General features: G+C 40.1%; 1 protein-coding gene across 1 annotated transcript in view; it reads left to right on the plus strand.

Annotated features, from left to right (window-relative positions):
* LOC139739042 (pecanex-like protein 1) overlaps positions 1–24,150 on the plus strand; it is a 136,182-nt gene that overhangs the window by 92,911 nt on the left and 19,121 nt on the right. The window contains exons 34-37 of the mRNA XM_071649658.1: positions 2,133–2,211; positions 7,115–7,389; positions 16,838–16,938; positions 17,636–17,895. Coding sequence (XP_071505759.1) covers positions 2,133–2,211; positions 7,115–7,389; positions 16,838–16,938; positions 17,636–17,895 — 715 coding nt within the window. The remainder of the gene's footprint in view (positions 1–2,132; positions 2,212–7,114; positions 7,390–16,837; positions 16,939–17,635; positions 17,896–24,150) is intronic.

The following is a 24,150-nucleotide window of genomic DNA, read 5'->3' on the forward strand; positions in this document are numbered from 1 at the left end:
AGTGTTGTTTCTTTATCAAGAATTACAACATGAGGAGAAAGTATTTCTTTCCCTACAAACCAGTGCCGAAACTTTACATTGTGTGTGTCATACATCTTTTTCATATAATTCTCAAAAGGTGAGAATCTTTTGAGTGCATGAAGGATTATGGATTAGTGATGAGCCGTTACTTGTGCCAACACTTGGTGGGGGGTTGGAGAAATCCTACCCTAGCCGTGCACTGCAAAAGGACTTCTCTGTGGTATCAGGTGGAAGTGTTAATATGTATGGACAAATGCTATTACTCAGCACTGATTAATCACTCCCCAAAGACGTACGGGTACGTGGCGATACAGATGGCATCGATGGTTGAGTTTGCTCAGTCCGTGATGTGGTGAATGTTAATCTTGAGGCGATGATCAAATTAGGCCCCACTGTCAAGATCTTACTCCATACAGGGTGTACAGGGTCTCTAAGATGCCCTGGGCCTACCCCCACTCCCCTAGTCCCACACACACCCCCACACACAAACACTAGCATCCTGTCAAGACTAATTCATGTGTGTACTCTGTCTGCATGAGTCACTGCGAAAGTTTTACATCTGAGATACCCCTACCACAGAAAGTACAATCAATATCAGTCACCAGGCGTACTTACAAAGTATTGGTAAATTCAACCATTTGACTTGGTGTCTGGCATTTGTCTAGCATACAAAAGGTGAAGGTGATATACATTCAGAGATGTCTGTTTATATTTTTTGGCCGAAGTACTGCAGGTTTTGTGGAAATACGTGTTTTCCCAAGTTGTATTACTGTACTACCATGGCTATTGCAAAAAACAAAAACAAAACATAAAAATGCTGTTTTTTCCAAATTGTATTACTGTATACAATTGTATGTCTATTGCAAGAAAGGTAAAAATTGGTAGGGTTTTTTCCACCAAAAATAACAACTTTTCAGCCCTCAGAATATTGCAATGCTCTTTACAGGGTTGGCATCCCTGTAAATGTATGCAGCCTTTCTCTGCTGAACAATTGAATGTCAGAATTGTAGTTTTGACTACTTTATGAAGGGTTTACCATCTAAAAAAATAAGAGCGAGAAAGAGAAAGACTGAGACCGAGACACCGCAGAAAGTGCCAAGTAGTGCGAGGAAACAAAGACAAGGTGCCGTTCGCCATACTCTGGCCAGTCACCTCAACCTTAAATCAACTTACCAGGTGGAAATGAAACAGGATCAGGATCTAAGCTGGCTGCAGGAAGGTCCCTAATCCTCGCGGCAAGCAGAAATGGGTTAATTTCTGGCCCCCTTCTCCGCTTTGGGGTCAGGAGAAAGATGACAGGGAGAGAAAGAAATAAAGAGAGAGAGAGAGAGAGAGAGAGAGAGAGAAAGCAATATGAAATATTATAACTGACAAGACCTTTACCCTGACATTGACATAAGGACACTTTTTTGTTGTTGTTGTCAGTGACTGCTGTGGGAAATTTTGATTTATATGCATGATTGGTAATGGAGAAAAGCTGACAAAGTGATACAGAATGTAATGTGATGTTTTAAAGAAGAGAGTTCTTTCAAAGAAATTGTGCATTACCTATTTTATAACTTTCTAAGGACGTGAATAATTTGCAACTTAAGAACATGAATCAAACTTAATGAATGTGCATGGAAATACAAATTATGAATCAATGTGAAAGTCAGCTTGTGTGTAAAGATATCAGGTAATATGAAAAAGGAAATCATTTTAAATGCAATCTTTTCATCATAAAAGCATTTCTACTTCTACATTCATGTCCTCATATTTTTATTGTTAAATCGCACATACACCCTTCAATATTATGCTATCAAGGTGTGCTGTTATATTCTTGTTATTGTTGTCACTATTATGACTTGTCACTACTTCTTCTGCTCCTATTACACCTACTGCTACAACAACTACAGAATACCACAACAACTACTACTGCTAGTACTACTTCTACTAACTGGTTCTACCACAACCACTCCCACTACTACTGTAATGTTCAAAAATTAGTTGAACATTTTTCCCCATTGCATTTCCATGTTGTTGGCAGGGAAGTTGTGTAAGTTGGTGTTTTCTGAAAGAATGGTGTATTAGAGCGACTTTGAATGCAACGTTTACTTTCTTTCTCCCCTCAGGCATGTCTTGGACGAAGGGACAGATGACTACAAGATCATCATGTTGAACAGGAAATACTTGAGCTTTAGAGTCATAAAGGTGAGTTAAATGCATTGTTATGGTTAAAGCCTTGTCAGGCAAGGTTTGCATTTAGGTACCATTAGACAAGAAATGTGCACTCATGACAAATTCGAAAAGGGGGAACATATTCAATGTTCCATTCTCAAAGTGTTTGAAACGTTTCATTTTTAGAACCTTTTCCTTTAACCCTTTAAATCTGGCAATATTTTGTGTTAACCTCCCTAGTATACAGAGCTTCCTTTTTTTTCTTCATCAAGTAATTGTACAATTCTCAGAGCCTTTTAAAATTAGCCCTTCATTTTCAGTTATCAAAATCCTTTATTCTTGAGATTTTCCTCCTTTTTAGCCTTTCTATTCTCAAGCTTTTGAACCTTGGCATTCCTGTAGCTTTTGTCTACCATTGTCAGTTCTCAAGGCTTGTTCATTTTTCTGTCAATTTGTCTGTGTGCGTGTCTGTGTGTTTGTTTGTCAATCCTTTCTTTCACAAAACCTATTTTTTATTAACTCTTCCATGCTCTGTCCCTGTTTGTAAACCCTTAGATTTTCAGGGCCTTTAAATTCATCAATTCTTGAAATGTTCCTTTAAAAAAACTATAAAAAAAAACTTCCATTCTCAAACTTTGAATCCAGTGGACTCCCTAATTTGAATTCTTCAGAGTCCTTCATCTGAGAGGCTTTATAGAATCCTTACCTTGAACTCTTGAGCTTTCTGCCCTCCTTCCGGTTTGCAGAACCGTTTTATTTACCCTGTCATTCTCAGAACCCTTAAGAATCTCCAGTCATAATTTTCTCATTCTCTAAAAGTGTAGTACAAGTATTATTGTTTTTACAGAAACCCTTGTGAATAAATGCTGGTAATCATTCATATAAGATGGCCCTGTGTAGAGATAGGTAGAATTCAGTTAATGGCATGGTGCACCGATATGCGGTTGCATTAAGGAAAAATATATCTGGAAGCTCAGATGAGCATCAAGGCCCATGGAGCTCTTGTTTCATCTGTTTATATAACCATATTGATGGTTCACCAAAGAGTAAGACCACCTGGTAATCCCCAAAACTGGGTTCATTCAAGATATGCAGTGATATGATACACGCGTCTACAAAATGGCCCCCAGAGTATTTGTGTAAGCAGTGAATCAAAGCTATGATCTAATAAAGATGCGATGATACCTACCGGTAGTTATTGGCCCATTTCCATTTCTTAGAACAACTGGATAGTCATCTGAAGTACCCTGGATGTATACCATAAAAAAGGGCAAAAATGACTCAAGGATCTTTCCTCTATGCCTATCCAGAGATACATAGTATCTTTTCCACCCATTTGAAAGTCTTTCACTTTGAAAGATTGTTCGAGACAGGGATGCAAGACATCACACTTTCACATCTTCTTCCGTTACTTGATGAGCATGGCAAATGTGAATAAACTCCGTCCTCGTAATGAAATGATTTCCTCAAATTTGACGTTCGTTCCAGCGGTGTGAGGATCCTTGGAAATGATTTATGATTCATTGGCTTTCCATAATGAATTATTTCTCTCTCCAGAGGAAAAGGGTGAAAGAGAGAGAGAGAAAACAGACTTAGTCATATACCACACAACACAAACATATGATGAGGATGACTTATTTGTCAAAACAATCCTGGAGGACTTCAGGTCTAATTTTTCCCCTTGCCAGTTAGACCACTGATGAGTAGAGAGAGAAAGCGGTAGCAAGATCCAGGAAGGAAGGCATTTTATGGTATCATTTTTTAATTCGGTTTAAAGTGAAACACTACTCCCTCTCATGTTCACGTTGGCTTCGATTGTGGTCTTTTTCAAGGTTAGCCTCTTCAATGTACTGTAAAGCAAGATTTTTTTTTTTTTGGTGGCATGAAATTTCGCAAATTGCCGCTGGCATTCAATGCATGTAGGGTAGAATAACTTTTGCCTGCATTTTAATTTCATGAATCTATGCTCTCACAAAATTCGCAAAATTAAAATGTATGCAAACATAACTGCTTTTACAGTAGCTGTTTTTCTACGAGAGGATCCTGCCATTATTAGCTACCCTGCCCTTCTTATCAAAGTCAAACAAATAGAACGGTAAATGTTTCATGAGTTTTATCTTTTGTAAAGATGTGTAAAAGCCTGAAAAATTTCCCCGTCAGTATAAGACTTGGAACAAGACAAATCTTGTAATAAGGATTATTTGGGCTGAAAAGAGGATATGTTATGAAATGGGATGACACAAGCAAAGTTCAGCCCACAGCTGACAGACTATTAAGACATGTCAATTAAGGAAATATTCTTCATAAACATTATTGGAGTTCACTGCAAGGGGATTGTAATCTTAAAGGAATGGTTCTTAAAGGCTCAAATCGAGTTGACATCAGTGCCAAACTGGGGGAACTCGCACGTATTAGGATATAAAGTGTAATTCGCATCAAGACTCTTTTGACGAAGAACTTCGCACCCGCGAGAGTGGTGCCATGGGTATATAAACGCTAATTCCTGAAACCTTGTATGAGGTTCAACTACAGCAGGTGCCCCCTTCCAGGAACGGGAAGGAATACATGAAGTAGACTCGCTCGCGAGCATTTTCCAACTAGAACATTAGCGAGGTAAAGCCGACCAGAAAGCTGCCTGGTTGTGATTGTCGCCGATTCTCCTCCGCCTGGGAGTGAGTCAGAGATGTATATTGTTTGGTGGCACGCGCACTTGCCGCGCCGCAAATAAACCGCCTGAAGGATATTTCATATGTCTGCCCCCCTCTCGATGCGTCTTACGTAGTAGTTTGAGAAGATTCCCTCAAATCCGCCGTACAACTTATCGGCTTCCATCCCCAATCCTTACATCCTTCCAGACACGCTTTCAACCCTTGACTTTCTGTGTGTGTGACTGGAGAACCCAGTTTGGCTGCAGATGTTGTTTGATGGTCTTTATTGCCTAGGTTTTTCATATAATTGATTTTAGTTTTCATTATTTCAGTGCAATGTTATGATTTGGTGAACATATGATAAACTTGTACTTGGTGTAGTTTTGTAGCTGAGCCAACTAATTGTTGTTTTTCCTACTGATGTTATTAAAGCATGATGTGAGGGGGAAAACTAAGGTCAAATCAAACTCTTAATCATTTTTCCTTATAATGTTTTCATGTTGCATAATCCAAATTATGCTGTATAAGGTCACTGAGATGGTTGACTTGAAGCTTGGTCAAGGGGACTCTGCACTGACCACTCGGGGATTCCCAGATTCCTTCAGTTTCATAAACTTCACACAAACTTTGTCAGTAATAGGGCAGCTAATGTATGCAGGATGAAGTACAGTGCTATGTGATGGAGGATAGGTGAAGAGCATAGTACAGTGTATACCTATACTTCATTGATGTGTGTGTGTGGGGGGAGGGGGAACTCAGTACATTTAGTGACAATCCCCATGCAGCTGGATCATTGATGTGCACACCATGTTATGATATTTTGTGGGTAAATCAAGTTAATTGATTGTATAACATGAAGTTATATAAAGTGATGAGCTGTGTATACAGGATGTACATGGTTGTTTCACAGTGTGGAATCAGGAGCTCTCGACCATTTCGTGAGTGGTTAAGTTCGCTAATTATGGAATACAGCACTGAACGGAGAAATGTATGCGTGCGCGTCACATTCATGTCTGGATCAGAGTTGATTTTTTTCTTGTTTTTAAATTTGGGAGTAGCACCCAACTCGCAAAATTCATGAAAATAAACACCTCATAAAATATTAGGCATGTACAGTATCCATTGTGGACATCTATTGCCATTTTGTATAAACTGTTGACCAGAAATATTGAGCTTTTGTCAGGGTTTTCTGGTGTTTGGCTGTGATATCACATAGGCTTACAGTAGTTTTGTTTCATAGGTCATGCCTGTCTGTCTCACTGTGTATGACATATTATGTTTTGTGCACATCCATGCCTGTTTGACTGAAGGAGAGATATGTCTGAAAGAGTGTGTGTATGTATGTGTGTGTGTGTGTGTGTGTGTGTGATGCAGTGTTCCAAGTTAGAAGGGGTAAGGGGCGGGGAGGGGGGAAGAATTGTCCACAGGGAGCGATAGAAAAGACAGTGATAACGGTTGGTAGGAAAGGTGAGATTGTGTTTGTTGACGTCCATCCTAGGGAGGGTGGCATGTGACCAAGAGGAGAAGGGGGGTGGGGTTAAGATGAGTCAGAATTATCCCATTTCTGTCATTACGGGGGCAGTTTTATCTCCGCTGCACAAAGAGGAATCACTTAGCAGGTGATTAATCTGATGGCATATTGGTGATCCCAGAGCATCAACGTATTGTTGATTGTGACCCTGACTTTACTGCTGGAGATACTCATAGTTGCTTTTGTTTTTGTTTTTGTTTTGTTGTATTTTATCTTTGTTTTGTTTTTGTTTTTTATTTCTTTTTGTTATGTGTTCTTTTAGGTGTTTTTTTTTTCACCAATGCCAGGACTGGAATGACCAAAAAAGACTTAGTGTTCATCACCCAAATAACTTTTTCTGTTGCCCCCCCCCCCTTCTCAAAATGAGGTAAAAGACTAACACAAGGCACATTTTAATTGAATTGGCTTTTATTTTCTGAAATGTACTAATCCCCTTTTTCTCTCTTTCTCCTTGCAGAAAACTACATAGAATTGAAATACATGCACACATTCTTTAAAAATTATGCTCCTTAGAAATTGAAAAGGAATAGTAGATCAATGTATCACACTTTCATAAGTGGAAACATTCATCAGGTATGTCACGAATACCTAGCTATATGCCACAGTAATGAGCTAAATTGTACGAGTTTGATTTTAGGTTCATAGCCTGTTATAGACAATTTGATTACTGGTAAATCAGTTGATTCCACAAAGTGACCTGCTTGTGCAAAAGTTTAATGTATTTGATTTCTTCTTTTGTTTTGTTCACCTCCTGAAGGTCAACCGTGAGTGCGTCCGCGGCCTCTGGGCCGGACAGCAGCAGGAGCTGGTCTTTCTACGCAACCGCAACCCGGAGCGCGGCAGCATCCAGAACGCCAAGCAGGCCCTGCGCAACATGATCAACTCATCGTGCGACCAGCCCATCGGCTACCCGATCTACGTCTCACCACTGACCACCTCCTACGCGGACAGCAACAAGCAGCTGTGCAGCGTCATCGGCCGGCCGCTCAGCTTCGCCTGCATCCGCGAGAACGTCGTCAAGTGCTGGACGAGGTACGTTCAAGTCACACGTGTTGTAGGAGGCGTTGACGTTTAGAAGATTAGAAAGGTTACTGTAAAACCAGACATGTTCGTATGCATAAAGCTTTCACAAGTTTTGCAAGCTGCCAAGATTAGCAAAAATGAAATGAACACAATATTTTTAGTCTATAACGCAATGCATTGAATGCCAGTCTCCAATTCACAAAAGTTTCATGCTGTGAAAAAAAACAAAACAAAAATAAATATGTTGACTCGAGTGTGCAAAAGTTTCGTGACGTGAATGTTTCTGGCTTTACAGTAGGTAATTTTCATCACCGAACAATCAGCAATAGTGGATGTTGGTGAAGAAGTGAGATAAGAAGGTGTATGATTGTGTTTAAACTGCCTTTGATAATAGAATGATGTTATTACCTTCGCACCTCCCCTGCAGTTTGCAAACAGAATGCTTATGCTGCCTTTCAGCCTGGGTTATTTTTCCATTTGAAAGTGAAAGCAAGGAGTTGTGATGACTTAGTAGAGTTTAGGGCTTGATTTTACATGAATGTTGTGGACTTTTTTGCATTAACTCTCCGAGCTGTGAATCATCTGAATCAGTCTTCTAAGAGGAGTAAATACCTCGTGAAATCAGTGATGGAGCTTGGGTTTTGAAATTTTGATGGAAAATTCACGACCATGTTGACAGACGAGATAACCTTCATAGATCATCTCAGATCCATGTAAAGCTGATTTTAATTTGCTTCGATTTCCCCCATCGATCTGCCTAAGCTGAGATGCAGCCCTCTCAACATACTGAAATTTAATCTCTGGGATAAATCATTATACCTTTTAAAGTAGCATGTAATTCCTATCATCATGTAAAGGATTCAAATGTTTGATAGCACTGTGGAGATTGTAGGTAATCACAGCTGATTTAAGACTAGACAGGCATCACGTCCATGCAGGTCGTAGGTTCTACCTGTGTATCTGCAGCGCTCATGTACTGTAAAAGCAGAAATGTTAGTGTGATCAAATCTTCATGCTAGGAAAGGAAACATGACATTGCATGTTTTTCATTTTGCAGACTTTCACAACAATTTACCATGAGTTTAAAACAATACAAGCCTGCTTCCAGAGTGCAATCGATGCTCTGGTCTGAAATGACTTGTGAACAATCCATTTTCCACCTAAAACCGTAATGGAAACCATAAGTCATACTTGTATTCTTCAGTCATAAGTATTCAAGAGCAAGGTTTACATAGCAATGTTGAGGCCAAAGTGTATGAAGGAATGGTCCAACCTTCATTAGAAGGGGGAAAAAAAGTGGAAATTTTTACAGGCAGTGGAATTTCAAAATTCCCTGACATACGTTATCATTACTCATCATTTGTCTGTGATGTTTTGCATGGTTAATTGTCCAATACAGATCAGCAGACAAAGGCCAAAAAAAGTTCTTGTTGAGGAGTCTGAGATAACATCTCTGTTTATGAAGTTGACCTTACAAACAAGATACAAAATTGCCTGACTTGACAGATTCCACACCACTCCTTTTATTGGGCCCCAGTGTCTTGTGGTCACTGGTCACTGGACAAAAGTTCCAGGATGCACCTATGGGGATTTCCCCCTCTAATAAATTCCAATCCCTTGTTCATTATAAACTTAAAAAAACAATATATATCAAGAGCGCAACTTCCCTTGATTGGAAGATTTTTCCCTTTTTTAAAAAAATGACCATCATAAAAAACTTTTTAGAATGACTCGCACACTGTCAACAATGGTTATTGTCAGATTGAGCATTTCTGCTCCATCTCATCAAATTTAATTATCATTTAAACTTATTTGTCCTGCTGTCCTGCTGAACACTTCCTGCTATTATTTACTCCCAAGTATGAAACCATCTAACAACGGCCAAGGCAGATTGCTCTACCTCAAGATTACTATGTAATCCTGTCTAAGTCGTTTATATATGTTTTGTGGCGGTTTCATTAAGCAGGTTAACTGATGTTTGCAAAAATTAATAACACTCCCACATATTGCCTCCCATTACAAGAAGAAAATGTATCATCTATAATGTGGAAATCACTGATTGTTTCCTGAGAGGAATAATGTTTGCATGTTACTCTCTTTTAGTGGTTCTTAAATACAACCTGAAGCACTTGTGAAATTGTCTCAAAGTTGTCAAGTCCCAATATGAAAAAAAAAAAAAAAAAAATTAAAGTGAGATATATGCTGTATACAGTGTAGGAACCATTCAAATCATGAATGTGGTGTTTTTAAATTGCTGACTGTTAGTATCTTAAATGGACATCATATGCTATCTTTTAAGTGATGATTCTAAACATACCAACTTTGATTCAACTTTAGGTAATTATATAATTTTTTAAATAAAGTTGTGTATAACAAATGGAGTGCAAAATCTTTGCACAATGACATATCTTGAATTTTGCCAGAGATTATACTTGCTTTCAAGAAATTCACCTTTCCAACCACCTCATCATTTATGAGGGATGGGGATTTCATCATTTGATAGTGGTGGAGACGGAATGGTCTCATGTTGCTGTTTGTGCACAAACAACAAAATTTCACCGCAATCGCTCATGATCCTTGAATTTACCAGCATCACCTTGAGGAACAGAGTCGTGAATGTGTCAGGCCGATAGAAAGACGACGGGGAATGGGGCTTCCCTCCCCGCATAAAATTGAGTCACCAACCTGGATTAACCCAGATATGAATAGGGCTCTCCGGCTTGATAGATGATGGGAGGAGCATAGAGATTGAGAGACAAAAGTCAAGGTGGACTGACAGGATGGTGCAGATCGCTGGAAAAAAACTACCGCATGTATCGCTCGCTGGGCGAAGAGATTGGAAGACGGGTTGGTGGTGGGGTACGTCTTCTCCGGCGGCATTTACGCATCTTGAAACAAAATCCAGTCGCAGCTGCAGACAGGTGAATGGGTCGTGTGGCGACGGAGGCCCGATCACAGCAGCCCTGTCTCAGACAGAAGTGGGATTTAGGGGGATCACTTGGTGCTCTAAGGCCCGAATGTAGTTGCAGGATTTCGTGGGGCTTAGCTCTGCTCCCGAGCACTCAATAGCATTGGGTGAGTGCGATGTGAGTAAGCCATCTCTGGCTCTTCATTTGGGTCTTTGGTTACCACGACAATGCTGGGCTGACTTTGTGGTGTTAATTAGCAGTGGATTTGAGAAGAAAGGTGAAGTCATGAGGAAGGGGGTGAAAAGTGTGGAAACCAAAGAAATTAATCTTATTTTTTCGAGAGGATGCCTTTCAATTATAGCCAAGCCTGTGACTTTTATGCGATGATTAACGTAAGCTAGAGGCTCAGGTTCATTTTGTGTGTTTCCTTTAAAAATAATGATAAAAGTGGGCTAATGAATAATGGCATGTATGTCATTATTACTTGGTTTAAATCATTTCACATCCAGTAGAGTCTTTATTTCAGTCACAGTATAAAGTTTTCTAGTAACTACCAAATCAAGAACTCATGATGAGAAGGAGGATCAAACTGATTCATCTTCATACTTGCTCCTAGGTTCCCCCCCTATCCTTTTTGCATATTACTGCTTTTATGTCTTGTCGATAGAATGCTACCATATTCTCTTGTGTCTTAATCATTTCAGTGTATGCTAAATATGTTTGTTATGTTCAAATCACACTAGGATACACCCAAAGAAGAGGATGACATTAAGTAATGTGAAAGGACAACAGAACGTTGAAAGAAAATTTAGGGCAAGTGTCAAGAAAGTTTTGACCAAATGAAATCATAAAGCCGTCTGTGACTGACGTACCATCCGCACCTTACACTCCTATAGTACTCAAGTTCACATGACAGAGGTCACTTTCGTAATACTCTTCGCTGTTTTGCATAGTGAAATGTCAGCAGTTTATGATACTACCTTGATGCATTCATATTCTTTGTGGCTGTAGTCAAGATGTATCAAAAGTGCTTCATTATGGCTCATTCTTGAAGCTAAAGGAAATTGATTTCCATCACATTAATTCTAGAAATGGAAGAAAGTCATAACTCAATGTTTAAGTGTAGCAAACCTGGGTGAATTTCACTACTTAAACATTATTGTGATCACAAGAACAAGATGTTTATTAATAATTAATTGAAGCCACATCCAATGACATGACTGACCACTAAAAGTAGTGTTAGTAACATTCTTAGAATGGGACTGATGTGTCTCAAACTTTTGCTCATCTTCTGCTCTGATTTGACTGATGCAAGCAACTTGTCGTGTTGTCAAAAACAAGGCCATGTGCTCATCATATTCAGGTCATATGCAATGTCTTTTTTCATACAACATGTGACTTGTGTTCAACATCACAACAGGTGCATGAGATTTTGTGATAAACTGTTTTCGAAGGGTTACTATTGAAACATGATCCTGACATGCCGACATGGTTCTTATTACCCCACAAAGTGCCTCATATGAGTTGATGTGGTAGATCTGCACTGAGATGACATCACTGCTCACCCAGTGGGATCGAGTGGGTTAAATCCAGATGAAGTGAAACCGGGCTGATAGGATGATGAGATGTTGTCCCCCCTGTGGCGATAATGTCTTGCCCTTGTATTGAACAAAGATGTTGTTCAGCTTTATACATGTCATCCTTAGAGTGACAGCCAGTGTGGCGTTTTCACTTGAGACCCGTTCTATGTGGGACAGAGATGGAAGTTGTCGTGGCAACGAGTAAAAATGCTTGCAGCTGATTGGTTGATGGCTAGCTCTTGGCTAGCTACATGTAATTGTATATTGCCCAGATGAATGCTATCACATGGTTTTTATTTGTGGTTAGTTTTTTCTTGTTGTTGCATGTGTGTATGAGTGTGTTTTCTTAACTTTTGATATTCCCGTTGAAAACGTTGAGAAAAAGCATCATTAATAGAAAAAAAAAAAATGAAAATGAGGTAATGGAATCCATAGGAAAGTCAAAATACCGCCGGAATTTGTTATTACACAAATCAAATGCACAAGTGGAACTGGTTAATAAGGCCTAATGAAAGAAGTGGTCTGTAATTAAATACCATGAGCATCGATGTCTGCAGATGAAATGGAAAAAAAAAGTAAATGAAAGCAACTTTCGCAGTGTAACTCAAGTTTTCATCGCCCTATTTTTAGAGAGAAACTCTTTCCCCCCCAACAAAACATCAAACTCTTAAAACCCTGCAGCTCTCCCCGCCTTGCACGTGGACTTGATTTTGTCGGCAAGGTTGTTGCCTGAAACTCACCCCGGCTCGAGGCCCTGGCACGGTAGCTCCTCGACAGGAATCGCGGAGGGTTGAGAAGATGAATCACAAATTACGGCCGTGATTAGCTTTCGGTCTGTCCGTTCCTGCCGGGACTCACTTTTGATTGTGTGCACGCGGCGGTTTTCCCCGAAAGGGTGTTTCGAGTTTCAAGTTAGCCCGGCCCGCTCCCCCCAAAAAGATGTTTTGCAGACTTTAAGAAACTTTGGGGCAGGATCTCGAGTTTGGAGCGCAGAGTGGTGACAAAGTCTGACAGAAACGACTTCCAGATGGAAATATGGTGTGGGAGACAAAAACAAGTCCGAAATTATGGAATGTGAGACGGCAGTGTTCTTAGATTTCTTGTTTTCCTTTTGAATGATTAGAGGTAAAAAACCTCCCCACCTTTCCTATAACGGCACATGACCAAGGGACACAGAAAGATAAATATTTGCCCTTTGGTAACTTGATCAGGTAGAAAAGTAGTAAAACTGATATGTCAAGATACATTTGATTTCAATTTGAGTGCATATAAGGAACTAAAGGAATTCATGACAGGGACTTCTTAGACATATATGACATGCTTCAAGAATATGAAGAAACTTATAAAGTCCTTTTTTATCTCACTTTGTGTGATAATGCAAATCTTTTGTTCTAGAGGATGCTGTATGCGCCATATATTTCATTTTTTAATTGGTACTTGCTAGGCGATTTTGTGAGTGGTTGAAGTTAGAAGTCAAGGACCGCAGTGACAGAATGAGCATTTAAATCTTGTCACTTTTTATTAGAGAGGAATATTTAAGCGTTTACCCACCTTAGAGATAATGTGGACCTGAGAGACAATTTGGTTTACGAAATTGGCGGATAAAACCAAAACCATTGTGAAGTGCATCATGTGTAGAGTAGGTGAAAGGCCAAGCTCTTGACTGAACCCTCGGTCCAATTTTCTAGTCTCATGAAGCTAGGTTCTTGTCATCTTTCCTGCCTGCTGTTGATACGGTAGATCATGCTGCCGTCTCCTTATACAAGCTGTACTTGAAACTTTAGCGTCATGAAGATTGATGCATATTTGCAAGCAAAGTGCCGAGTTTACCTTCGGTTTCTATAAGAAGAAATACAGAAGAGATATTAATCATTGGGTGCGACTGCTCCTGTATATGATCCAAAACTGACTTACTCATAATTGATAGACAAAGAGCTCGGAAGGGTTGTATCTGGTATTTGGAAAATGTGGTGATCTCGGGGTGAAAGGAATATTTTCCTATTCCTGCACCCAAAACAGCAGCAGAAACTCTTCTGAATTATTCTACAGTGCCACAAGGATCAACATCCTGTTTTGTGAAAGAAATGAGGCTCATCATATGTCTGGTCATTAGTGAGCACAATTTGTGACATGTCACTTTAACACACAGTCACATGCATATAGCCTTTGCAGCACTGTTCATTGAGGTTGTGGTAAATGAGCCAAATTAATGGTTATTCAAAAATCAAGCTATCAGAATGTCAAACAAGCCTTTCTGTAGTGCTGAATTAATGTTGATTGCCTATATATTTTTTTAAAGATATTGTGTCTAATTATATCATGATTGTGAATGCATTATCATTAATACTTCGTCTTTACATATACTTGATCTTTGTGTAATCGACCTGTAGTAAATCAAAAATCTTAAAGCTTTCCTTAACAGGGATATCATTTTTTTCTTTATGACGCAACTTTATTTTGAATAGATATCAGCTTGACCAAAAGTTAATATTTCAAAAAGTTCCTTGTGTATGGTAGGCCAACCCACAAGAAAAATTAAGAAAAATATATGTGTATATATATATATATATATTTCTTTTTATATATGAATGAACAATTTTATGAGCACTTTCCTTCTAGAATCCTGATTAGATGCAGATGGGTGGTCAGTGGTCAATAACAGACATGTCCCACGAGTGTGAGGGCACCACACTTCCCCTGGCAGGACAAACACTGAACGGGTCCCTGTTGTTCTGTGCTCTCAAATATTAAAGACAGGAGGTTGTGTTGACCAGCCTTCTCATAGACTGCCTTTCCCGTCATGTCCTGTAATGCACTTAGGTGCTTATATTGTTACCAGGACTGCATTTGCCAAACTTCTTGATTTTTCAGGAATGCTGGTCTGGATTTCCTTCCATCCACTCAAATCTGTTATACTGTAAAACATGATATTTTCGCGGCATGAAATTTTCGCGAATTGGAGCCGACGGCCTTCTTCATGGCATGAAATTTTCTCGAGTTGCCTCTAACATTCAATGTGTATAGTGTAGACAAGAACTTTCATGTGCGTTTTAATTTCGCGAATCTTGGCTCTCACGAAATTCACAAAATTAAAATGCCCGCGAACATTCCTCAACTTCCTGTCATTTAAAGATCATTTATAGCACAAATGTATGTTGTGATACTTGAAATGATAACACTTGAAGTTGGCATATAAAAAAACAAGTGATGTTTACAGGTACATGTATGTGAAATTCAATTGTTCTACTCATGTGACCAAATGTTGCCCTCAAACTGGGATCTGGATGACAGAAAAAAGTTCTTTTTTTTTTAATTGACAATAAAGAGCTTAGGGTTAAAAAAAATATTGGTCCTGATTGTATGCATTTTACAAGAGGCTGCTATAGAAAAGTTGTGTAGAAACGAAAGAGCGTGTAAGGGACAATCGTGTGCAACCTTTAACTTCTTAGAATGACCGTCTTCTGATTGGATATTCAGTGACTGGAGAGAAAGAGAGGAAAAAACAGCGGTATCAGTTTGGCGATTGACCGTCAGACCACCCCTGCCAGTCACTGTGTCTGTGATTTGTTTATTCAAAATTTAATACTTCCACCTCACCTGCAAGTTGATTCAAAATAGAAACGAAGCACATCTTTGAAAGTCGGTGTCGCCTTATCGGGAGGAAGAGACATTTGCCATATTTGGAGCAAGGAGCAGCAAATAGAGTGAAGAGTGTATGGCCCCACGGAGAGTCTAGCTAGAATTGACAGAGTTCAAGGCTTAGAAAGTGATAAAAGTATTTTCTTTTTTTGTTTCTTAATCGTGTTGTTTTGTTCAGAAAATGTGACACTTTCGGAGGATGATGACTTTGCCATATTTCAAGGAACTGAGCCGCTTTGGAAGGATATTGGCTTTGGGGCACGCTCTTTATGCCCTGCCTATAAGATGCAGAAATCCTCTCACTGTGTATCTGCTGACAATACAGAGATCTTAAAGTGCTGAAGTAGCAGCTGAGTTCAGTATTTTTAGGCCTGATTAGGTTGCCCCGAGTAAGTGATATCCTTCAAACAAGGCATAGACATATATGAGGGTCTCAATGTTGTACTGTTTTGACTGCAGCTGGACAGGAATGTCTGAGCTATGTAGCCACAAATAGCTGTAAGCTGAACATTGATAATTTATGCTGATATTACTGATATACCTAAGTTCATATGGACATATTTTAGGTTGGTTATTTGTTGCGTCAATGCTGCTCAATTCTTTCCCGATATGATGTTTCCTTCTGATTTGAGTAAAATCCACACAAGACCAGCAACCTAGCTCTATATGATAATGAACAATTGACATCAGATGAATGAATATTAGCACCTAAACCAAAATGCATCATGGGAAATCAAGACAAAAAAAACAACACACACAAAAAAAAATCTCCCTTCTCAAAGTGATGTGATTGCATCTGTTTGATATGAAGGAGAATTTAAGTTTTGTACAGTACTGTGTATATCACTAGTATCCTCATCTGTTAGGAGGCTACAGTTCATGATGTGTGTGCTGTACTTCAGTGATTGTCGTAAGTTTATATCTCAAATAGAGGATCATTTGCCAAGAAAGTATTGAATTGTCTTTTCTAAAATGTCAGAAAGTTTATTGTACATACTAACTAAATATTGTATCCTGTTTGTCTTTCTGTTTTGCTCTGACAAAATGTGTTCCTACAAGAGATATCTAAACAGTAACTCTCCAAATGATATAAAATGTCATTGAAATAAAAAAAAAAAGATAGCTACAAATTTATGATTAATCTGTCTTTCTCAGTAAATGTATGATGTCATTCTTGTTAGTTACTTTGAGTTAATACACTGTACATGTTTGTGCTTCCAATGAGGAATGATATTAATAGACTGCATATGCTGAGAGGGCATGTGACCTAAAGGGTTTTAATCCACTAGAATCTCCTCTACGTGTGTGTGTCTGTTTCTCTGTTGACAGGTTGGTGCAACGCTGTGTGGCAGGCTGTAGCAGCGGGGGAACGGCTCCTGGAAGCGGGGACAAGGAAGAGGGCGACACAACCCAGGCTGGCACTGGAGGGGGTAAGATGATTTGCCCACAGGGAAACCCCCTGGTGCTGCCTTAACCCATTTGCCATTTTGCATCCTGAAACCTAGTTTCTGAAGCCCCCTCCCCTCTTTTTTTAAAATTCTTTTAATTAGCAGTTCTCACAGCTTTTGTGTTTGTTAACCATTTTTATTTGTGGCTCTTTTGTAAACCTACAAATTCTTTTTTTTTTTATTCTTTCCATTGTCAGGTCATTTTTGTTGTTGTTCTCCCTTCAAAATCTTTGTGCTTCAGCCTCAAGTTTAAAAAAGAAAACAAAGCTCTCAAACCCTTGAATTTTTGTTGTCTTTTGTGAATTCCTACATTCTCAGACTTCTAAATCCATAGACTTTTGAGATTGCCTTCCATACTTTTACAGAAACCTTTTCTTCACTCTGTCATTTTCACAGCCGACAAGAACATTCACTTATTCTTCTCTCTCTCTTTTGGAGTAGTACTGGTGTCTTCTTGTCTTAGAGACCCTCAGAGGAAAAGAAAGATAGATATTCATGTGACCTTGAGAAAAGTAGCTTGAATTTAGTTCATGACTAGGGGAACCATAGGGAGGTTGCATCAAGTTCCAAACCCAATCTCCAAGCTGAGATGAGTATCAAGTCACATACGTTTTTTTTTTATCCAGTAGACACTTATCAGGTTAAAAATTACATAGTGATGTTCTCATGCTCCTTTCAGGTAGTGGATCTACGGACCCCAGTCGACAGAATCAGCAACAGCAGCAGCAGCAGCAGGGCTCACAGCAGGGCGGGTCCGAGAGCGGCTCAGTGCGGCAGACTCCGGCCCACAGCCGTGGGGGCAGCGGCCAGGGTTCCAACCTGGGCTCGGCCAGGCGCCTGAACATGGGGCGGGTCCCCATCGCCAACCTGGCCACGCTCATGATGGAGGACTACGGGGGATCGGGAGGGAAGGAGTCGCTGCTCAACCACCGCGTCAAGGTGAGCTTGGGTGTGCGGGAATGCAGCATGGCATGTTGGAATGCATGCAGTGTATTATCTATGTAGTTCTCCTTGTTAAATTTACAAGAAGATATCATTCAAGTGCTAATATAGGCTTTATTAAGAAAATATTGACTGCTTCACTCGGCATGCTGAAGTAATAATGATGCTTTCTTTGTAGCTGATGAAGTAAGAAAACATGTTGCAACATTTAAATTCAAGATGAACCACTATGTGAGGATCATGTAAGTTCAAATCTTTATGTCTATTATAAAGTATGATTCTGTGCTTTATGAAAACAAAGGAAAAAATTTTCATTTTATTTGGCATAAAGGCAGTTAGGCCAAACTTTAAATGACTTATAGATTATGCAGTGTGTTCGCTGACAGCGTAAAGGCAGCAGTTTAAGTCTCATACATGTATATCTGCTTGTTGTAAGGAGCAAGAAAAAAGAAGCAGATATTTGTTTGATGCAAATAACAAGAGAAAAGAAGCAGAGGCAGACACCGATGGCTGGAGAAAAACAGAAGTCAGAAGATGTGATGTGTGTTATTATTTTGCGAGTTGACACAAGTCGGGATAATTGTACCTCATGGTACTCGTCACACAGAGTCCGTTCCTCACTGGTAGATGATTACATGTTGACAGGCCAGAAGATGAAAGTGGGAATTGAGGAATAGAACAGAGTGTGACGTAAGGAAACGGGAGGATCAGCTCTGCTTCGCGAGCTGTATGGCATACCGCAGACCGCTCCGAAGTTTGCGCTTTATTTCCAGACACTGGCGTAATCGAGAGGGTTGTTTACAATGTACGTACTCCTGAAGGTACGGTTGCCCCGGCCAATAGGCACTCTGGGACATATTCCCCGGTCCTCCTTTTTGCCTCCTATCCCCTTTAGCTGCGACTCATGATATATAGTTGGGCCTCATTTCTCTCCGAGCCCATAGCTTCACGGTTAGCCAACGATCAGTAGCCCGGGGCAGCGCGGTCTTCCTGCGACTCGCCAAGTGATGCTTCCTCGATAAATTAGTGCGCCACTAGACCTTTGCCCTAAAATTGATCCATCATTTTGGCTGTAAGGTCAGCAGTATCAAATTTCTCCACAGAGATGCATTAATTCTAATCCTCAAGCGTCACTGCCTTGTGTTTGTGCTGTTTATCATCATTGCCCACTGTTCGCCCCTTTTACTTCTTCTTCGTCAGTGTTTTATCCCGAGAAATATTAAGCAAGACACCTTTTTTAAGCCAACCAAAATGACGCAAGCTACTTTTGAGCAGTGCTCACAAAGAACTATCCAGGAAAAACTTATGAGATGCGAGCTTTCTTCTCCTGAGCTGGTTGACAAGTAAAAGTGATGAAAACAGAGATCTATTGTTCTGCTGCAACAGAATTTCAGGGGAGTGTTGTTTTTTCACCTATCCTAAATGTGTTTCGGAGCAACCACCCTATTAAAATGTGATTTCTAGCATCCTTCATCATTATAGAATGGATGCTGCTTCATTTCAATTTCAGCAACAAAAAGATTAAGCAAAGAAAAGACACCTTCAGCATATTGTTGATCATTATGCCATTAACCTATTGCAGCTAATTAGATTTAAGCAGAAGAAGTAATGTCAAAGGCAGCTGGCTTGGGAGCTTGTGTCAAAGATCATGTTATAGATTTGGCATGGTAACTCTCCTTCAATAGAAATAGAAAACATTCTGAGACTGACAGCCTTATAAACAACACTCTAACACGCACAAATACATAACTACATGAAAGCAGAAAAAAAAAAATATTTGATGAAAGCGGAACACCAGAGAAAAATATCGGAACGACCTTCCGTGGAAGGACGCGGGAGAGTTGCCTTCGTCACGGGGGCTTCACTTCGGGCGGCACCGACGACACGTTGCGATAGACCCGTCAGGTGTCGTGATAACGCGTGTCCCCGACGTCTCTCCTGACATCACAGATGGGCCGGGATAGCCTTGTGCCCCCAGGCTGGTAGTGGTATCACTTCTCTGACATAGATTCTTGTTTTCTCTTGGTGAGAGAAGAACAGAAATGTTATGAATGGACGAGGGGGGGGGGGGATAGATAGAGGATGATAATAGAGGAAAAATAGAGGGGGAAGAGGATGAGGGAGAGAGAGAGTGCGAAGAAGTAAGGTGTGAAGAGTGTTACGTGAGATGAGTGTCATAGCAAAGGATGAGGTGGAAAGATTGAGAAGGGGTAAAAATACTGAAGAATATAACATACAGAATATGACATTAATCAGTGATGTAAGGATGAAGTAAAGATGGAGAAAGGAAGTATTAGAGAAAACATGGGTAAGTGAAGAGATATGTGAACTACAAACAGGCAAAGGACATATGATTACTGGGAAAGGTATGTGTTGCAATATTTGGACAGCTCGAGAAAGAGAAAAGGGTCAAAATTGAATGTAAGTGAGTGTGTGTGTGTGTGGGTAATGTATTAAGGGATAAAGAAAGTCATGGTTGAAACATGCTGCAACCAGGTAGATATATTATCCTTTCATCTTTTCGGTGAGTTACAACCAAAGGATGTGATGAGGATGAATGAAAGAAGAGACCGCAAGGACCGACCTCACTCACCGCGTGACGTAACCTAGGGGATTCTGTTTCAGATACCACTTTTATCTCAACAGCCAGATCGTTGATCAAGGCTTTTAAGGGCAATAGTTTGGGGGTGGGGGATGGGGTGATAGCTATCATTTTGCCTTGAGGATGAAAACAATAGATGGAACAATTCAGGTAGAGAGAAGCAAACTCTTTGCTGTGTTGACCGTTTATCGAAGCAGAGAAGAGCTAGAGGGGTTATGATGCAGGAGGGGAAAGAGATATAGGGCAGGAACACGTAAGAACGGCTCAGAAATAGTCCCCGGAAGAGTGAATGGGGTACGCAGGAGGATGCGGGCAGGCAATTAATCTAGATGAGGGGGGAGAAAATGGAGCAAACAAGCAAAACAAATATGTAGGAGGGGCGAGTGGAGGTGGGTTAGATGGTGAAATGTGGTCATGTATGGACCTTTGACGCCTCTAGATCTGTTCTCTTAAAACAGCCGAGTGCTATGTCATTTTTCCACTGCACCCAGATGACATTATCGTTCGCCACATCCTCTCATGTTGTGGCTGGAAAAAAGTCCATTGTCTGGAGAAGGGAGGCGGTTGCTAATGGCAACTGTTGCTAACATCCAGAGCTGATAGATCTGACTTCTCTATACATAGTTCATATACTTGGATGTATGTGCATTGTTTGTATGTACCACATACAACATGTCACCTCTCCAGGGCCCCATTTCATAAAAAATGTTAGGATGGCAATTCATGCTGGAATGGCAACTTCCAATAGCAACAGCCAATAACAGCCGATAAATCGCTAATCACTGCTAATCCCGCGGCACAATGAAAGCGTTTCTTGTGCTTTTGTTCCTCTCATATACAGCTTGCATTCTATGTGGTCATTGACTATCAAGCGGTGTTCCCCACTAGATTTGCTCGTACATTTTAAGTTTCTGTCACGGTTTTATGTGCAAAAGTCATGCCTTTACAGTAATGTAGCAACTGGTCGTTCAAAAGAAAAATTGAAAACAAATTTGTCATACAATCTATATCGAAACAAAGCTTTACATTCCTCTTTAACTTTGCTTACTATTATGCCCATCTTAACAGAAATTTGTAGAGGTTATCCAAATTCGAAAAACAATTCTTTCTCAAAGCATGACTACCTTCGTGTCTCGGAATAACGTGGCACACAAGGGGTTTCCACCATGGCACATAAAGAGTTCAAGTCACGATCATTTCAAGAGCCAGTCCTCTACATGTTTAAGTTGACTTTCAAGAGAGACAAATCAGGGAATGTGGTAGAGGTTTCGTCGAGATCAGATCTGCCATGAGAATGGATTGGAATTTGTTGAGTCTCTCATTTCCAAGAAACTGTGATTTAAATACGAATTGGGGGATGTGGTGATGTCTGCTAAGTTGTTTGTCTCAGTTTGCGCGACTGTATCGTCAAAGTCAATTTAAACAGATTATGGAATGACTCTTTAAGCTGTTGAAGCTGTTGAATAGCTTAGCATTCAAATGATAAATTCAAAACGTGATGTGACATCTTGACAAGATATCATTCATTGTCTATCAAATAAGTTTTTTGTACCACAGTTTGCTGGAGATACCAAAGTTTTATAAATGAAGGCCCCATGCAATTAAGACACCATTTCCCTAACTCAGTTGCTTTACTCTGCATTGGGATACTGATATTGCTTTAAAAAAGGGAGAATGGTATATATATCTGGAGAGAAAGGGGAGAGAGAAAAAAAAAAATTAGAGACAGAGCTTCCAACTTGTGTGTTTTACAATAGTTAGTATGTTACACCTGTATGTTTTTTTTATCATTAAAAAATCTGAAATTTTATATGGCATATATAGTAGCTACACATTTTAAACCAAAGATATATGGCATATATAGTACCTACACATTTTAAACCAAAGTATGATTTTTTTTTTTGCTTTTAAAATATATTGTTTTCCTACTGTATATAAGTATGATATTAGACTTGCAAAGGTTGGCAGCCCTGGAGAGAGAGAAAGAGAGAGAGAAAGAGAGAGAGAGAAAGCGAGGGGGGGGGGAAGAGAAGGAGGCTGGGGGTGAAAGAATGTTGCAGGTGTGCAAAATATGTCCACCTGTTGGAGGGTGACGTAAATCTGTGAGTCACCATCCCTCCCCTCCTTCCAGGGGGCTGTTATCTCACCATCCAGCGCTCTTCTCCACTCCAGATTTGATTGACACGGGCTCCTCTGCCGGACCGGTCAAGATCTCTCTTCCTAATCCAAGATTAATTTCGTATCGCCAGAGCAATTTGTCTTCATGTGTGGCAAGGTAGAGCAGATCCACGAATTGCCACAAGTGGGGTCATTCCTGTCAGTGCTCATTCTTTGTGACTTTTGTGGCCTGGACTCAGCAAATAATATTTATTTCGAAGGAAGTACCCCTCATCCAAAAGCCCATGTACGCCCCCTTCCCCTCTCCCCCCCCCCCCCCCCCCTCGCGCCCCCTTCCCTCTCCCCCCTCCCACCCCCTTCATGTGCCATCATCTTCCCAAATTTCATTTTAAAATTATAACATCAGAGCAGATGAGTTGACAATATTTAAGTCAAGTAGCCTGTTGGTTTTCCACAGATTTTCCATTGACTTCTGTGAGACCCCCCCCCCCATGTCCTCTATTTCACAAGGAAACCCACAATTACTCTGTGGTGCAGAAATTTGCAGCTACCATAGCAACAACTGAAGGACACTGTCAATTGGCTGCTTCCAAGCTGTTGCATGGTAACAATAGTACTTATGAATTCTGAGTATTGGATGTGTGTTATGAATCAGAGCTTTGTTCAGGTGAAGAGAACTAGAAACGCTCTGTAACTTTATCAGCTTTGCTGCACAAATGACTTTTTAGGGCCTTGACAGTGTGTCTAGTTTTATTCGTACATGCTGTCATACATATCAACCCCATTGTTACATAAAAAGAAAAAGAAAATTTCAGCCTCACACTTTTTTTTTCTTTTGCATTTCAAGTTCCCCCACAAGTCAAAATATGTGTGCCAGTATTTTCAGAGGTTTTTATCATTCTTGATAGATCAGTATCTAATTTGATTTGATTAATGATGAACAATGGAATTTGCTGTATATCTGTCAAGGTTTTATATTTCATTTAATTGCCAATAGTGCTCGAGGGGGGGGGGGGGGGTACACATAAAAGTGGTTGACCTGGCCACATGAGAGCACAGTTCAGATAAACACGATTGTCTGTCCTTTGTACTTTCCTCAAATTATTGCATATTTGGCCGGCCTCCTATGTTGCGTACTGACGAAATTTCATACGGGAAAAGTGCCAACTTCATATCAAAGTGTGCCATCTTGGTTGATAGTGCACATTCTCTTATTTTGAATGTCAGGAGAAATTTTAGACGTTCCATTACGCTTTCTCGCCCCTCTCTGTCTCTGTCCATCTTCCTCCCGGAGAATTTATCGAGAATTGCCAAACCCATTACCAGTTTGGTGTTGATGTATCCCCTGTCTGAAAGCAACGGCCCGGGCCCCTCCAGCTCAGGCTGCTCCTTTTCGTATCGCACCCCCTAATTTGGGAAATTCTCAAATCTGCACTTCATTGATAGCTCTCGCTTTTCAGAGACCACATTTGTCTCGTCGTTCAACATCATCTTTTCCCCTTCTACTGATTTTAGAGCTTTTGTGTAATATA

Source organism: Diadema antillarum, unplaced genomic scaffold (genome assembly GCF_040938485.1).
Source record: "Diadema antillarum isolate AM-2024a unplaced genomic scaffold, OU_Dant_1.0 scf00000029, whole genome shotgun sequence".
Taxonomy (NCBI): domain Eukaryota; kingdom Metazoa; phylum Echinodermata; class Echinoidea; order Diadematoida; family Diadematidae; genus Diadema; species Diadema antillarum.